Below are 18,828 nucleotides of genomic sequence, written 5' to 3' on the forward strand. Positions count from 1 at the left end.
ATTAATAATTAATTTAACATAATTAAATTACTTCCCACCCTATTCCCCTATTATCCCACAACCCGCTACAGTAGCAAAAGACAATATTTAATAAAATAACATTAAAAATAAATAATAAAACATAATAAATACAATATAATATACACTAAATTTATTTAAAAATTGATATTAGTAACATCAAAGTTATTAATTTCGATATTATTAACATCGATATTTACAACTTCGATATTACTGATATCATACCAATATCGATATTTAGACTGTCGATATTACTTACCTTCGATATTTTTGTATTTCGATATTTAAACTTCGATATTTTTGCATATCGATATTTAAAAATCGATATTTTGTCTGTGTACCCATTGAAACAGAACGCTCACTGGGGGAATCAGAACCCACTGTTTGCTGAGGTAGGGTACAGCGTGAGCCATGATTGCTGTTAGAAAGCAGTTATTGATGAGAGTGGACTAAGTCCATCATGATTAGTGGTTATCATTAGGATGTTAGGCACCTTCAGTACTATTGATCATAGGATCCTGCTGGACAGGGTCAGATCAGTTGCACAGGCAATGGAGGAAGGAACTGGCTGGTTCTTGCCTTCTTTGGGAATTGGTAGATCACAAGTCTGGATTGAGGCTTTTGAAGCTCCAGTTATAGGGCAAGTTCTGGAGGCCCACAGGGTTCCCTCTCTCACTTCATTTATTCACTATCTACATGCTACTCTTGCAGAAGCTGTTGTATGAGGAGGCTAGAACAAAACTAATGAGTACATTATAGAAACTAGACTAGATATCAGCAATGCATTATATCTAGGCTTGCCAAAATTTCTAAAAACCATGATCTGGGAGAACACAACACTAGCGGGCGCATCTCTGCTTAGGTTTCATTGTCTCCAAAAGAGACATTGCTTTGGTATAGAAAGAGGCAGCAGGCCCCCTCCCACCCTCCACCCATGGAAACATGGGCCAAAAGCATGGATCAATGTATGGAATTGGAATGCCTGATATATCTGGCAAGGGGTTTCTTCCAGAAACACATTAAGATTTGGAAGGATTGGGCAGAGTACAGAGTTATACAAATGGAGCCCTGGACGGACAGGCCATGATCTAATGGCGGGGCCTTATATCGCGGCAATGTGTGCACTTATGAAGCACACACAGGAAGATTGGTCCAGGCCCTCTTATAATATGGTTTGGTGTTCTGGAAGTTTTTTATGAGCTTGTCGTCACACTGCTCATTTGTTGTGCTAAATGTGGTATTTTACTTTGTACCTATGTCACGCATGGCACACCGCTTCTCACCTTGGTTGTAAAATAAATAAAAAACATTTTTTATTAAAAATCTAAAAATTAATTTATGGGACTTCTAAAATCTGTGGCAACAGCAGTTGCAAAAGTATCACAAAATGATCCTATCACATCTACACTACAAATACTTCTTTGACTGCCTGTCAGTAGAGAAATCGTTCAAGACTGTACCTCTTGCTCACAAGTGTTTAAGGCCTAGACCACTGCAGGAGCTCTCCATTCGCCTACCAAAGGTTAACTGCTAACACAAGATTACCGCAAACTGCAACGGGAGACGGTCTTTCACCATGCTGGGATGCATGTTCAATAATGACCACCCCATTGAAATGAACTTAGAACCGGGCATCTTGGGATTTAGAAAAAGGTTAAATACCTATTCCTCTAGTTAAAGGTTTAGTTCTAGGGCACCATTACTGTCCAGAAATGTGTTTATTAAATAAATATGTAAAAACAAGCATTTACAATGCAATGGTCCCAGCATTATTAAAGGTAGAGCTATTGGCATTGCTCATGACATTTTGTTTCATTCTTTTTAAACATAAATAAATGGTATTATCATTTACAATGGCAATAGGTGAGCATTAGAGAGTAGTAGAGAGTATTCGCGGACACAGAGCCACACAAACAGAAAGCCACACACACACACAGAGCCACACACACACAGAGAGCCACACACACACACAGAGCCCCCCACACACACACACAGAGCCCCACACACAAACACACAGAGAGCCCCCCACACACACACAGGGCCCCACACACACAGAGCCCCCCCACACACACACGCAGAGCCTCACACACACACACACACACACACAGAGCCCCCCCACACACACGCACACAGAGCCCCCCCCACACACACACACAGCCCCACACACAGCCCCACACACACAGCGCCCCACACACACAAATGAAGGATTAGAAGTAAAAAAATATTTAAAAAAACAGTGCAGTGGCACACATGGAGGGTGAGTTTAAAAAAACAAAATCATGAAGCACATATTAAAGGGTCACATGCAAGACTGTTTCTATGAGGTACAAATAGAGCACTGTGTCAGAAGTCAAGATGCTACTCTTCTGAGCAATAAATAACGTCTCACCAAATGGCCCCAGCTTCTGATCTGCCTCCCTTTACAGATAATGTAGACCCTTACTGATGTCAGCAAACAAACTGAGATGCTGTTGCGAATGCGGCGCCCCCTGGCGAGTGGTTATAGTTAGGCAGACCCGGCTGGTCATATTGACCGAGTTCTGCCCAGCATTCCCTTACTCCCTCCCTCCCCCCGGGTCCTAGGGATGAGGGCGCACGGCACGTCCTGCGAAGAGCGATACTTACATTTGCATAGCTCCAGCACGTAAGCATAATAGGACCAACACACCACCAGCACAATGAAGACCACCGGGACCCAGCCCAGCACCCGCTGGCAGCACCTGAGGACGTGCGAGGGCGCCATCTTGGCTCAGGTGCGGGGAGCGATCTGCCGGAGGAGGCGTGGGCAAGTAGAAGCTGTGTGACGTCAGCACGCAGCTCGGATGCCATACCAGTCTAAGAAGGAAAGGGATCAAAAATTTCTTAAAATAAAACGGCGGAAAAACAGTTGTTGCACAGAAGGCTTTGATCGACGGGACTGAAAAGTATTAAATGGGGGTAATGCTCCAGAAAAGTGTAAATTGAGACAGCAGCGTGCAGTCCCGGCGGAGCCTGGGAGAGAGAGGCGGCAGCAGGGGCCTGAGGGACAGAAAACAGCAGCGATAAGTACACAAGCTGACAAAGAACAGGCACCTCCCCCCGCAGACCGGCTCTCATCCTCAGGGAGCTGACGCAACACTAACTTCTGCTCCTCGAACTCGCGCTTTCCAATAATTGCCCACCTATTCCCCCAAAATGAATCTGTGCCACTTAAGTATACCCCTAAACTTCCTCTTAGGAATAAGAAAAAGCAAGCCGTCAGGAGGGCAGTGGAACACCACCACGTTTCTCCGAGGCGAGGCAGAAATGCCTTGGAGAAACCACTGCCATTTTCGTGATTGGGGGGCATGTTTTCGTTCTCTCCTCTTCTCATTGGCTGGAAGGTAAAATTCCAGCCAATGGGAAGAGGAAAGAACGAAAACAAGAAAGAAGAGAAAAAACACACCCCTGAATTTGGAAAAGACGGGGCTTGAACCGAGTGATGTCCCTCTCCTCCAATGGCTGGCCTCCGTTTAGGAAGCCAGCCAATGGAGAACAGGGGCGGGTTCAAGCCCCATTCTAAGAAACACTAAATCTTCAGACCGAACTGCGCAAGCGCAGCCTACGGTCCTCGACCTAAAGAAGGGGAGCTGTTTTAACTCAACGAATTGCTGACTGAAAAGGGTCCATGTGAACAGGGTATTATTTGATAATTTACTTAATAGTATACCACCAAATTTAGCCTTTATGGGGTCACAACGCGTAGTTCAAGACTACATTCCTTCTAACATAGAAATATTCTTTTTAGACTGAAAATGTGGCACTAAAAATGGAATTTCTTTTTGGCTTTTTTCAGATTTGCACCAAAACCACTTACGGAAAGTACCCGAATCATCTGCATATGGACTGTGTCATCACAGGCAGGCCCTGTTGTATTGGCACAAAAGGAAGGTAACATATGTCTGTTGCGGTAGAAGCATTCAATAAATCTCAATCATGGATGCATGAAGTTAAACGTAAAGTTTTCCTGTTTTTTTCTTGCAAGCAATCCAAACCGTATTACAGCACTTGACATCAAAGCTTTGTTTGTGAATCTTGATTAAGATAGTAGTTTGTAATATCTGAGTGTTTAACAGCTTTTGTAATGTCACTGCCCTCGCCCAGTAAACGCTCACAGTCCCTCTGTTTGTCCTACTCACTATTGAAGAACCAAGTCAGCTTTGGGCCAAGACAGCTTCTGGGTCTAAAACTGACCAGCTTTCTACATATGCATATTTTGTACAGATGCTTAAACAAAAAAGATATCCTCCGTTTTACAGTGCTTTTGCCATCTGAGGATTAGCAAACGAGCGGGCCGAGCTTAAAGAGCACCTAGGTGAAAATGGGTTCAATGTTATCCCTCCACATTCTTCAGAGATCTTATTTGTGTTTTCAAGAGAATGCCCAGACACTGGCCATAGAAGACCTTCTATAATACAACATGGTTCAACCTAGATTATCTGATGGTTTGTTTGTAAGTGGGTCAGTCGTTTCTCTTGGAGAGACATCAAAGCTAGCCTTGGGCCAGGAAAGAGTTATTACAACTCAGCAGTAGTTATCATCACTTCTAAACTTTGCAGAATCATAGATAGCTGTTTATTTGGCCAGGAAGATTGTTTAGAAAAGATAATAGGCATACATCTCAGATGAAAACTCCTTCCTGTCTGGATGTTCCCTTGCATTACGGATATGAGGTAGACTTTGCTTGCTGGTAAGGTACTTCTGTTGGAAACTGTCTGGATAGCTGTGCTTTCAGGCGCATAAAGTCACAGTTGATTAACGCCCTATTTTGACTTGAGTGTAGGTATTGGCTCGCCATGTCACCAGCCACCCACTGTACTTCCAGTGTTATCAGTGACCCTACTTCTCGATTTAATGGCACTCAAACAATTGGCAAACAACAGCTTGTTGGTAGGGTTGCCACCATGCTGATGTCTTGCAAATACTTTTGGAAGGGCTTGCAGTAAGTGGCACATCACAGCCTAGGTAATGCCTGGGATTCCACCATGGCCCCTGTGCCGCTTTGTTGGGAACTCTTCCCAGAAATTCCTTCAGTCCTTTGGCCATGGTTTATAAAGATGATCACACTCCTCTGTTTGCACGAGCACCTTCTCACCATGAGGGAACTGTGAGATTTTCAAGGCCTCCTGGATTCCTGGGACAGGGGAACGCATGGGATCCCCCTTGAATCCTGGTGGGCAATGTCCCTCTCTCTCTGGCTCTACATGGAAGGAACTCCTAGGAGTTACTGAAGTTTGAGGACGGTGGCACAAATGACCAATGACAACTGCACTATCATTAGAATTGAACAGAAAGTAGAAGGGTCTGGTCTTCACCTGCTGTTTGAGTGCCATCCCAGAGCCAGAGACTCCCCATAAGTTTAGTGTGGGTTTCCAGAAGTGGCCTCCTCCGACCAAACTGATAATAGAGCTCTTTGTGCTTTGGCACTCGCACATAACCTCTTAAAGAAGTGAGGAGATGATTGAACTATGAAAGTATCTCATTGCACCTACTGAGCCACTTCATTGTGAATTATTAGTTAAAAGCTCAGATAAGAGCACAGAACGAGAGCTTATTTGATCATTTTCGTAACAGCTGGTGCTTGAGGTTTGAGGGGTACACCATGCTATTTCAATGAAGTTTCATCAGCTCGTGTTCACTCTAGGGTCTCTCGGCACAAAGATGGTAGGCCCGAGAACAAACTCAGTTTAGCAATCAAAAATCAAAGTGTTCCGTTTCTTCCTGAAGCAAAGATAATTGGATATCGCTGGAGATATTAGGAGATTTTCTTAAATGCATTCGGTGTAATGTAGGTTTTTCAAATGCAGTGATAGGGAACCAGACCAATATTCTCTCTTCCTGCATGATATCTCAGCTGCATGATTTAGTTTCTGCAATCACAGGAATTCATAGGGTCGGTCTCCCTTGATAGGCCAGCCCATGGTCCCATAAGGGTGATTCCACCCAGCATCTGTTATACTTATGCCAGTCATCCTCATCCTGACGCACACTGCCAATTATAGACCTTTGTGTAAAGATGAGGCGCAGACAGATGGTGTTGTTGTAGATTTATTGTAGAGAAGAGAGCCGTCCAGCTTGTAGAAGAGACACAGCAGCTGCAACTGCCATACAAGGAACACTCGAGTGGAATCCCCAGCGACCCCATAGGTGACATCACAGTATTCCGTGATGGCATGACAACAGGCAGCATATTACAGATCACCACACACCTCCCCCCTTTTTAAAAAAAAAACAACAACAAGAGAAAAAAAAACGATATTCCCCCCCCAAAAAACACTAAAAGTACAGAGTTAAACAATTAGGATAAGCAAATTAGATATAATCACGAAATCTGTTAGGCCTAACAGTTACTCTAGAGCTTTTCCTGAAACCATTCCCAACATTAACAATTTTAGGGGAAAGTGCAGTTGCACGGGAAGAAGGATCTTTAGCAACACGAGATGTGCTCCACCAGTTGCCGTTTGACAATTTAACAGCATTTTTGCGAACTTCCACAACTTGCTGAGATTCAAGAAACTTTGAAAAACCCTTCTTAACAGTGACAGGATTCTTAATTCTAACCCAATCACCCGCACAAATATTGTGTAGAGACTTCTTTCCTAATTTCACATTACTAGGCAATGAATTGGAAGACTTCTTATTTGCACATTCCCATACTTCTTCTAAATCACACCCCCAGTGGAAACTTTTAACCATCCAAAAAGGGAAAGCTTGGGAGCCAGCTTTTCTTCCTCTCATAAGTTCGAAGGGAGAACAACCCGTGGCAACATTAGGGGAAATCCGATAAGACCATATAAGGTCTTTTACAGCTTGAAAAATGCAGCTGTTAGACCTAAAAGCAGCTTGCACACATTCAACAATAACCCTATTGAACCTCTCGGTTTTGCCATTGCTCTGGGGATGGTATAAAGGAGTTCTAGTATGTTTAATGCAGCAGTTATTCAAAAAAACACTAATTTCCTTAGAAACGAACTGTACTCCGTTGTCAGTGACAATTTCTTCCGGACAACCTTCCCTCAAGAAAATTTTACTTAAGCAATCAATGACACTTTTAGAGTTGGGAACATTAATAGGTTCAACCTCAACCCATCTAGAGAGGTGATCAACAAGAACCAGGAAGTATTTAGAAGTATTGGGAAGAACATGAAATGGACCTAGGAAATCCAAGCCAATTTTCTGCCAAGCTCTGACAGGAGGAGGAACAATGGAATCACAAACACCTTCTAAGACAAGGACCTTGTCACTAGTGTTGCAATGTGTACAATGTTTAATAGCCTCCACAATCTGATTGTCCATTTTTGGCCACCAAAAATTCGCTCTAACATTTCTCTTGGTAATAGTAGCTCCTAGATGTCCAGAATGGGCATCTGCAACTATTTGTTCTCGATAAACAGAAGGAGGAATGAATTTGTCACCTCTAACAATTTTACCATTTTCCAAAGAAAGTTCTGAGTTGATTTTCCAATAGATCTGAAGTTCGGGGGAAAGAGATTTTTTCCTTTGGCCACCCTTTTTGTATGAAAGAAATTACTTCTTTAAGGACATCGTCATTTTTAACTGCTTTAATCCAATCATTTTCAGCAAAAGAAATAAAATCCTGACAAATATTGGCCACAAAACATTCTTCAATTTCAGTTTCCCACTCATTTTCATCAGGATCTTGTATGGGTAGCCTGGACAAACAGTCTGCCCGTTTGTTTTTACCACCAGGAATATAAATGACTTTGAAGTTAAACTCCAATAATTTAGTGGAAAGCCTAGCCAACCGTGGGGTTGTACGTTTGATATTTTTGCCTGACAAAATGTCGACCAGTGGTCGATGGTCGGTTTGAAGGATAAACGGTCTACCCCACAAGTAAGATTTGAATTTTTCAACGCTCCAAGCACAAGCTAGGAGCTCTTTTTCTATGACGGAATATTTTCTTTCAACAGGACGAAGAGTCCTGGAGGCAAACCCCACTGTTAATTCCTTGCCATAGGCCAATTGTGAGAGGACAGCTCCTAAACCATATTCGCAAGCGTCAACAGTGATCACAGTTTCTCTATTACCATTAAAAGGCTGTAGAGCAGGAGCTTTAGTGATATGCTCTTTAATGAGCTGAAAGCCCTTTTCACACTCATCAGACCAGCTGAAGGTGGCACCCTTTTTTAGTAAAAGTCTGAAACATTCAGTGGTCTTAGCATAGTCTTTCATAAATTTTGAGTAAAACTCACAAAGACCAAGAAAGGACAAAAGATGTTCTTTGTTTGAGGGTGCAGGAGCTTCAATAATGCTTTTAACTAAACCTGGTCTAGGTTTGATGCCACTCTCGGAAATGGTGTGACCAAGATACTCTACCTCTCTAGTTTTGAATACACACTTGCTCTTCTGTAAAGTTACACCTCTTTGTTCCAAAATGTTAAACACCTGGTCAATGGCTTTCTCATGCTCGGCCTCAGTTTGGGTAAAAATAAGAATATCATCTTGAAAGACGACTACATTGGAAAGTTCCTCAAACATTTCAGACATGATTCGCTGAAAGACAGCAGCGGCAGAAGCCAGGCCAAAAGGAAGGCGACAAAATTGGAATACGCCATCAGGTGTAACAAAAGCAGTGAGATGTCGCGAAAGAGGATGCAGCTCAATCTGGTGATAAGCTGCCTTGAGATCAAGTTTCGAAAACCAAGTGGAAGAACCTACTTTTGCTATTAAATCTTCAATACGGGGAAGAGGAAAGCCATCGACCCAGATGGCCTCGTTAAGACTGCGCAAATCCACACACATCCTAAGGTCACCAGACCTCTTCCTGGCAAGCACAATGGGGGAAAGCCATAATGTGGATACTACTTTTTCAATAATTCCTTGTTCACATAGTGATTTTAGGTGTTTCGACAAGTCCTCTCTAATACTGAGTGGGACATTTCTCAGTTTGTGTTTAACAGGGACAATGTTATCTTTGACTTTAATAAAAAGTTGAAAATTGGTGATTTTACCAAGACGATCTTCAAAAATTTTCTCATACTTGCATTCCCACACTTTACCATCCAAAATGTTGCATACAGGAACAGAAATCGAAGAAGTGGAACAAGAGAGATTACACCCTTCAATGAATACAGGATTGGGTAAACCAGGTTTGATGGTAATGCCAAATTCAGCTTGATGCAGGAGACCAAGAACATTAATACCTCGCTTGGCAACATAACCCTTCCCCTTAATAGATTTTCCAAAAATACCAATTTCAGCCCAAAAATAACCTGAAAGATTAATTCTGCTCCCTTCAAAAGCCACAGTGAGAACATCCGGAGGAAGTAAACACTTATCTTGCCAAAAGTGAGTATATTTTTCGTGGGAAACAATGGTGATACGAGCCCCAATATCCAAAAGTAATTGAACATGATGTTTTTCAATAATAGTGTCAACTTCAGGATCAGGGACATGAAATGTTTGATTGGCATTGTTACTGTCTTTTACAACGACTACATACTCTTGACTAGTTACATCACATTCTGAATATTCAGTTGAGTTTTCTGGAGAATTTAAATCAGGAGAAGAATTGCTCTCATTCATGACACACCGCACACTGCCTCTTCTACCTCTCATACAAACTCTTGAGAAATGACCATTTTTGTCACACTGGCTGCATTGTTGGTTGGCAGCAGGACAATTTTTGAAGTTGGATACATGGTAAGAAGAGCCACATCTGAAACAAAAAGTACTTTGGCTGAATTGTCTGTTGGGCATAAAAGGTCTTCTAGTACCAGTAGTTCCCATCCTTCTAAAATAGGCACGTTGTGTCACGAGGAATAAAATTAGGTGTCTTAGTAGAAACAGGTGTTTTAGTAGAAACTGCACTTGAAATGGAGGTATTGGAGAGATCAACTTCCAATTGTTTGGAATCCTCCAAAGATGTCTCTATACTCTTAGCTATGTCAATACACTCTTGAATTTGCTTACACGAACAACGTGCAACAAGTTGATCCCTAATAAGTTGTGAGGTGAAATGATCAAATTCGCATTTTGAAGCAAGCATTTTTAAGGCTGTGACAAAAGTATCAATGCTTTCTTCAGGTTTCTGAGCCCTGGTGAAGAATTTGTAGCGATGGACAACAATGTTTTTAGTTTTAACAAAGTACTTGTCCAGTTTAGCTATAGCTATGTCGAATTCATCTGGATCTTCACCAGGAGGGGGAACAAAAGGGGGTAAATAGTCAAACACATTTTGGCCTTCAACACCAAGGTGATTGTACATAAGACTTTTTTTTCCTTTCAGCACGATATCTCAAACCATCAATTGCGCCCAAGTAAGCCATGAAAGATCTTAACCAGAGTTTCCATTCAAGAGGAGGATCACCAGGTGTCTGAAGGAAAGGAGCTTGAGGAGTGACACTTTGCATTGTGGATCCCCCTTTTTTGTTTTGTTGAAATAAGAAAAACTATAGAAGAAAATTATCTTTGAAAAGTTTGCAACTAAAACCTAAAGAGGAAATAAAAAGCAATAATATAGAGAAATTTAAAAAAAAACTGCATCTAACGAGATACAAAGTAATTAAAGTTGTGCACACCAGCGTGTAGATGCTATTTGCTGTGCGCCAAAACTGTGCGCATCAGTGTGAAAATGCTGTTTTCTGCGTGCCAAAGCTGTGCACATCAGCATGAAAATGCTGTTTTCTGCGTGCCAAAGCTGTGCACATCAGCGTGAAAATGCTTTTTTCTGCGTGCCAAAGCTGTGCACATCAGCGTGAAAATGCTCTTTTCTGCAGCGTGAAAATGCCGTATTGTGTGTAGCAAAGCTGTGCACATCAGCGTGAAAATAAAGAGTGCTGAGAATTAATAGCTGTGTGCATCAGCGAAGACAAGTGCTTTTGAATTGATCAGCTGTGCACGTCAGGAAGAATGAGCACTTGGTTGCGAGCAGTGAAGCCTTTGTGACGAGCAACTCTTTGTGACGTGCAAGCTGCCGCGTAGTGAGGATTCCAAGTAGTTATGACAGCTGGCATACAGCGTGAACGTCGTGACGATTGCAAGTTGTCATGACAACCAGCATGCGTAGAGACTTTACGGCGCTTGACTAAAGTACGCTGAAAATTCTACGACGTCATCACAATGGAGAGCAAGTCGAGACGAGAGGAATAAGCGGCAGAGAAAACATGTAATGTCAGAAGAGCAGAACGGGACGTAAGAAAGGCTTCAAAAGCGGAGAGATAGCCTTGTGTAGATTAGTTGGCCCAGATGGTGTTTAGTTAAATTCCTCTGGCTGGCATAAGAAAAAGTCATGAAGAGCGCTGCTCAAATTTATTTGAAAAGTAACAATAAAATAGCGAGAAAGATGAGTGAAAGTCCGACGGCTGTGACTGCTCTCTACAAGTACAGCAGGCGATAAAAGTTATAAATTTACTCACATGAGTGTCGAGTTTTGTAGGAACAAACGGGATAAAAGGGTCCTGAGCTTCAAAACGATTCAAAAGAGGATGTCCTTTTGAAGGTTGAAAACAGCTGAAAACAGCTGACCATCCTTGTCGCCAGTGTAAAGATGAGGCGGAGGCAGATGGTGTGGTTGTAGATTTATTGTAGAGAAGAGAGCCGTCCAGCTTGTAGAAGAGACACAGCAGCTGCAACTGCCATACAAGGAACACTCGAGTGGAATCCCCAGCGACCCCATAGGTGACATCACAGTATTCCGTGATGGCATGACAACAGGCAGCATATTACAGATCACCACACTTTTTTGTGGTACATAATCTGCTCTAGAGTCCAGTAGTGTTCCTGTACATTTGGAAGGAGACCATATCCTTGCAGACAGAGCTAACCAGGATCTTATCTGTCTTAGACAGAATTCCGAAGTTTGCATCTAAGAGACGTGATGCTCAAACTTCAGATATTTTGTTATTTAATAATTAGGAACGCAACAAAAAACGGAAGCCAAGCCAACATGTGTTTTGCGACCTCATAAATCATTTGTTGCGTTATCAGGGCAAACACATGGGTTTCCCAAACATATAACAAGATTTAAAGGATGCAGTCAACTCATTAGAGTAATCTAGTTTATAGAGAGATTGACCCTCTTTAATATTATAAGATACGGTTTTTCGCTTCAATGCTTAAGTGTATGTGCCCAATTTGAACAGAATGATAACCGCCACCCCAATTTCTGACACACCAAGAACGTCGGGGAGCTCTTATCCATTTAGTGAAATGGACCGTGGGAGCATTGATTCTCAGGAGTCTCCAAGGCTTCTGTGGAACTGCAGAGCAAGAGCCTCATTACCCTGCACACCGCATTGCTTTAAGCCGGGCTGCAGCACAGCCATTGTTCCTTACAGCCATAGTATATCAAAAGATTGATCTACCAGTACTATAGCCATGTGTGCAGTGTTACATCAGGCACTGGTGCATTCTGGGGTTTGGGGTGAAATGTATCAGGTTTGGTGTGTACATGTTAGTGCAAATCATTAGCAACACTAGGGGTGGGCAAACCAACAAATTTCCAAGGGATGGGGGAGCGAGAGCCACGCCAAGAGTTTGGTTTGGCTCTAACAGTCCACGCACGAGCTGAGCCTTGAGAATATTTGGCACCTAAATCGTGCAACAAACATCATGTAAAGTATGAGAACGTCTCTTCAGAGTACAAACGTGTATTTCTTAAACATGTGGCAGTGTTTCGCCTTAGTACATCGGATTATATCACTGTATTGAAAGCATTTGTAAAAAGTGATAGTTTTTAAACATGAACTTAGAAGTACCCTACTCTCAGACGAACTACAGTGTCATTAGTGAACTAAGAGGCATTATTTATCCTAAGTTCCCTGTATCTGGGCTAGATTCGTATCATACATGGAGCAGTATTACAGTGTATTAAACCAAAACACAAGATGTTTTTACATAGTGCATCCTGTGCTCACGGTGCTCTCATATGTGATCATGAAGAAATAAGGAGACTCAATTAACTAAACTTTTTGTCTAGGATCACATAATTTGGTTAAGTAGGAAAGCTGGGATTGAGCATCGTTTTCTAGTTTCAGTTTGTGCAACTCAACCACTAAAATGGGTAACTCTCTCTCTCTCTTTTTCACATGCGATGTTAATGCTCTGTCTTTAATTCGTGGTGCATGAGGTGCAGGCAGAAGACACATGAAAACTGAGCTCATTTTGGGCTCGATGTTCCAAGAGGACCTCGAGCTGAGCCAGAGCCCGGCATCTGACTGGAGCCCAGCTCGAGCTTTCAGTGGCTCGCCCACCTCTAACCAACACCTCTGATGCAACATGCGGCATTAATACCTGCTTGTACTTATATAATGCCTAGTGTAAATACTGCAAATACAGACAGCTTGTTTTCAGCTTTTAATGTTTTCCTAAAATGAGGATTTATCATGTATGGTACATTTAAACAAATATGATTCTTTTAAAGGTGTGAAATTACATCCAGAGAATACTGTGATTTTATGAGAGGATATTTCCACGAAGAAGCAACGCTCTGTTCCCAGGTAAACTTATGTATGTTTATGGTTCAGTCACTGCTTTCAATGTTTCCAAACCACAGCTGTGCAGCACCTTCAATGCAAATCATGGAGCCTCATTTAAACTATTCAGATATCGCTGACCTCCCTGTTCAGTTTATTTCAATACATTGTGTTGTTTAGCAATAGCAAGATATATTAACTTTGATCTAGCAGTTGCTCGTATGCCATGAGAGACCTATACCCATGTACCTCACATAGGCACAGCGGCTGCATGGAACATGTATGAAAATAGTCCCTGTATAGCATTCCACTTCCCCACTCCTGCAAGGCAGCTCAGTTGTATTACACAGTTTTCATATGTGAATCTTAGTGGTGCAGGACAAATCTTTAGCAAGTTGGGTTGATGTCCATCTTCTGAGCTAAAAAAATTAAAATGGAAAATTAAACTATGTATATTTTTGTAAAAACAATGGTATTAATGATGTGCTGTAAACATATTTTGGATTCTAAGTGAATTTCTGCTAACAATGTGTTACGATTTTCTATTTAAAAAGTCGTTTTTTTGAAGCATGTTTAAAAATGATAAATATTTGAGTGCACTCCTTACGTCACTACGTATAAGAATAATCCATGTTTAGTATTACTCGGTCTTCTTTAATGTGAGATCCAATGCAATGTGCCTCATCAGTTGTTTGCCATGCATGGTTCGACCATGCATCCTTTGACAGTCTACTGTTCCGCCATGCATGTTAGGAATGGTCCACTTAAAGGGGCTGTGTCACTTCCAGGCAGGACATAGCTTGAGAGCGGAAGTGAGACCGGAGGGGGATCACATTACGTGGTCAGTGACAATGAAGAAATATATTGAAATCACGGGGACTCTAAATAATGTTTGATGTCTTGTAAAAGAGGATGTGCACTCGTTGGTGTCCCTTCAAGAAAGATAATTATTCCATGTATATTATGGATATAATAGTGATAGTATTTATCCCAAAATATAGCACTCATACATTCACACAAACTTTGTTTTTGCAGTATATGAAAAAAGTGTATTGAATGAATGAATGAATGAAATGGCATTTGTAACGCGTAACTATGCCCAATGGGCGTCAAGGCGCCTAACTCAAACAACTAGCTGACGGCAGACAGATACAGGAGCTTACTGATATGCTTTAGTGAAAAACAACTATTCAAAACAACTTTTACCACAATACACGTCATCTTTAAAATAGGTGTACAATTCCAAGAAAATAATATGAAGTTTCTTATTGGCACTATCACTCAAGTGAATTCCTGCCACTCCTCTAGCCACATTCTGTCATCCTGTATCGCATTTCCTAATTTCTTTTATTATCTCACGTTTTGTAAATACACTGCAGCACTGCCTTTAACAGCACTATACTCAATACAAATTACACCAGTTCACTTTATGATATAGTCTTTATCCACTTTTTGCATTTCATTGCTACCAGTTTTACATTTATATAAATGTGTTACCGCACAACTAAAATTTGGCCAGTAGGTGGCAGTAAATGAACATTTCCAATTCAAGTGCTCTTAGAAATAAAATTGGAACTGTTGTGATCCACCTACAGAATGATTAGAAGAACTCTCAAGCCATGTCCACGCACTGCAGGCCTGATTCACCGAGGTAAACTCCACTTTTAAGTATGTTTACACTTTTTAGTAATTTTACTACTTTCCATTATTCACAAACTGCACTTTTCCAGTAGCTTACACTTTTGTAGTAACTTACATTTTTGTAGTAAGTGCAGCACTACACATAGCCAATCACTGTTACTGCAACATCTTACCAAAGAAAATAATGTTGGTAGAGACATACTGCAAAAATTGTAAGTTATTATGTAGTGCAGTTGTGAATACCAAAAGATAATAAACGTACTCAAAAGTGTAAGTTACTGCAAAGTGCAGTTTGTGAATAGCACTGTGTAGTATGTTTTGTAGTAGTACCAAGGAACCACAAAATAAAGTGCAGTTTGTGAATCAGGCCCCCTCTTTTTAAGGCAAAAACTGATGAAAGCATATCTTTAGCAAATAACACAGCCTGTGGGAGTCTCAATGCCTCCATTTGTTATCCGCCAGGACTATCATGCTGATGTGTGCTACAGACTCTGCTCCAGCTCCGAGGCTGTAATGTAACTTTGTCTCGGCAAGGGTCTCCAACCTTTTCTGTAGTGAGAGCTACATCTGATCAGTGAAAATCTTTGTGAGCTAGTGCAATGTTACCAGATAACCCCACGTCCAGTTTAATTGAATGTAAACCTAATGTCCTTACAGCCTAAGACTAGGGTTGGAACAAAATACTTGAGCTAGGGGTACTGTGAAAGGACTGCCATTTGTGTCAGTGACAATATTGTCTTTGGGTGTGCATGAACATGTGTGCTTGTGATTGGGATAAATGTGTATGGGTGACTGAGAGCCTATGTCGTATGCACTTGTGGCATTGGAATACCTTTCGTCATATGTGGTACCGTTACATGTTAATACAAACAAAAAACCGTTTTTTTAATGGAAAAAAGCTTAAGCCTAGAAAACGTTCTGAAAAAATGTTCATGATATGGAAAAATTTTCGGCACTTGAAATTTCTCCCACTGAAAATAATGGCTGTAATTTTGAGTTATAAATATGACACTGTGTCTACCAGCCGCTAGGAGCAAGATGCCTGCTGTGTGTGAAAGCTACACTTTGAATAGGCAGAAAAGTAACCTGAAGAGTTAACTTTATGTTTATAAGGATTCCATAAAACTCTTTATTTAATAATCCCTTTTCCCATTGTCACATTTACAAACCCCAGGCATCTTGCTGCCAGTGGCCTATTGACAAGCTGTCATGTTTATAACAGAAAAGTACAGCCATTTGTTTAAATGGGAAGAATTTAAAGTGAAGAAACATGCTTCATAAAACACTAAGATGCAATTGGCTTAATTGAAAGTGGAGAAAAACATTCAGACTTAATGTTTCATAGAAATATTTTTCTTCACTTCAAATGTTTCCCATTTAAAAAAGAGGACTATATTTTTCAGGTATAAATATGGCACAGTGTCTACTGGCTGCTGGGAGCAAGAGACCTGTTGTTTGTAAATGCAACACTTTGAAATGGGAGAACATTTAAATGTTAATCATTAAGGTAACTTTTCATTTCAATTTTCTACCATTTATAAGTGTTCAGAAACAAACTCCAATATTGAGCTGATCAGTACTTAACACCTTGGCTGCTAGGCGTTTTCCCCCTCCTGTGCTGGGAATTACCATTTTGCTGTTTCCATGACGAGCTTAGCTCGTCATCAGCACACGACACCGGTGGGTGATGACGAGCTGAGCTCGTCATCAGCATCGAAAGGGTTAATTATGAGCTAAATACCTCAGTGCTTCAGTTCTTCACCTCTGTGCCCTGTGTCATAAATCTTACTCCAGCACTACTCACTATCAGGCCCTGATATGCCCAGCCTGAAAATAAGAATGTAAAATAAACACAGCCTTCCCTCAACTGGTTGGAGACAGGACTCCAGGCTGCATCCTGACAGACATTGTATAGTTAAGCCTGAGTGCTGGCAGAGCCTAAGATCTGTAGGCAGAGGTCAGCTTGCACCAACCCATTTCTCCTGTTAGATCCGCTTAAAACAGAACCACCAATTAACCAAGAAAGTGTGGATAGTATGTGGCGTAATGGCCTGACCTGCCGACTTTGGAGCTGGAGACCAGGTTCGAGTCGCGGCATCGGCTCAACATCCTATGATTCTGAGCAAATCACTTATTCTCCCCCTTGCCTACCATAAATGAATGTGTACTCAACTTGTGCTCATAAAAAGCACTAGTGTTGATGATTAAGTGCCAGTGCTGAGCACCGGACACCACCAGCTTAATATAAGCACTGACCTCCACTAGTTTCCAGTTCTCCTGCACCATTCATTTAAAGTGAGTGATTCACAATGGTCATCAGTCAGGCTGTCATTTCTCTCCCTAGCATATGGTGCTAGACATTTGCCCCAAAGGCACATGGATTCTCATCATTGTTTACTTACAGCCTGGTATTTGGTGCCAAAGTGAATGTCAATTTGACAGATATTCATTAATGGATTGTAACTAGATGGATGTCTGATGCAGCCATATGATGACTTAGATATAGATCTCTAAAGAGGAAGATGGGCTAGTGGGGAGTGTCTGCGTTGAGAGTGAAGAAATTGGAAATAATACATGCGAGTGGAAGGCAGATGGTCAAGTCATGCACCAAGGGAGGATGTAGTTACAGAGGGTGTGTGGGGTTGAGGAGGTCGACAGGAACTTATGGTGCAGGCCAATGACTGGCTAAGAGTAAGTGAGGCAGAAAAAATCTTTACTACCATTCCCACTGATCTTTATTTCCATCTGTCTTGCCTTCAGTAACCCGTTAAGCTCACCCCAGCCTGTTGAGTGTTTCAAGTATATATATCGCAAAGCCTAAAAAAGGTGACATAAATAGATTCTGTGCTATATCGCAGAAAATAAAAATAAACACATATGATTCTTACTATACAAGTGTGAGGAAAAACATTTCTACAAATAAGAGAAGTTATTTTCCACTTACACTATTAGAAGTAATCGCCTAACGGAGCTGCACGATTGGTGTAATCTCTGCATGGAACCAAACGTGCTAAATTATCCCCAAGGTATCAAGCACGCCATGTGACTTTTTAAAACGAGATTAATTTTTTTGTCTACATTGTATGTTTCAGGTGCACTGTATGGATGACGTATGCGGACTCCTGCCCTTCCTGAACCCTGAGATTCCCGATCAGTTCTACAGGCTTTGGCTGTCCTTGTTTCTCCATGCAGGGCAAGTATTGACCATTAACACGAGTACTTTTCCACAAACAGCCAGTAGCTTCTGACAAGAGTTGTTTAGCGCACTGCAGATGTTAATGCTGACCTTTAAGTACAGCCATACTTCACAGCACAAATTGTTGCACCTCAGAGCCTGATTCTCAGAGCCATTTTTCAGCCATGACGCATATGTTTACTGCGTAGATTGGCTTAGTTTCGCCCAGGCACTAATTGACAGAAGAATCGCGGGCTGACGGGCATGAATGGTTTGCCCCCGAAGCGGAGGCAGAGAATCTGCAGCAGTGGATCCCAAAGTGTGGGAGTGGGTGGATCAAGACATACTTGCTCTGAAAATTTGTGAGCACCTACCAACTCCTGAGTTTGTTGACATTCACCAACTCCGATTCAACCCCACCGCCCCTTTCCCATTCAGGAAATGGTCATAGTTTTACTTCAGCCAAGGCTTCTCTTCCAAGATGAGAAGGTGTAGTTAGTAGTTACAAATACAGTTAAATCAATGTAAAGATGATTCCA

General features: G+C 41.6%; 1 protein-coding gene across 4 annotated transcripts in view; it reads left to right on the forward strand.

The window, feature by feature from the left end:
• The window catches only part of RHBDF1 (rhomboid 5 homolog 1), a 448,564-nt gene that overhangs the window by 408,318 nt on the left and 21,418 nt on the right, over positions 1 to 18,828 (forward strand). For all 4 annotated transcript variants that reach the window (XM_086941148.1, XM_086941149.1, XM_086941151.1 and 1 more), the window contains 3 exons: positions 3,833 to 3,927; positions 13,422 to 13,497; positions 18,207 to 18,307. In XM_086941148.1, the coding sequence (XP_086797274.1) occupies positions 3,833 to 3,927; positions 13,422 to 13,497; positions 18,207 to 18,307 (272 nt within the window). The remainder of the gene's footprint in view (positions 1 to 3,832; positions 3,928 to 13,421; positions 13,498 to 18,206; positions 18,308 to 18,828) is intronic.

This window comes from Lissotriton vulgaris, chromosome 10 (assembly GCF_964263255.1).
Source record: "Lissotriton vulgaris chromosome 10, aLisVul1.2, whole genome shotgun sequence".
In the NCBI taxonomy this organism is placed as follows: Eukaryota; Metazoa; Chordata; class Amphibia; order Caudata; family Salamandridae; genus Lissotriton; species Lissotriton vulgaris.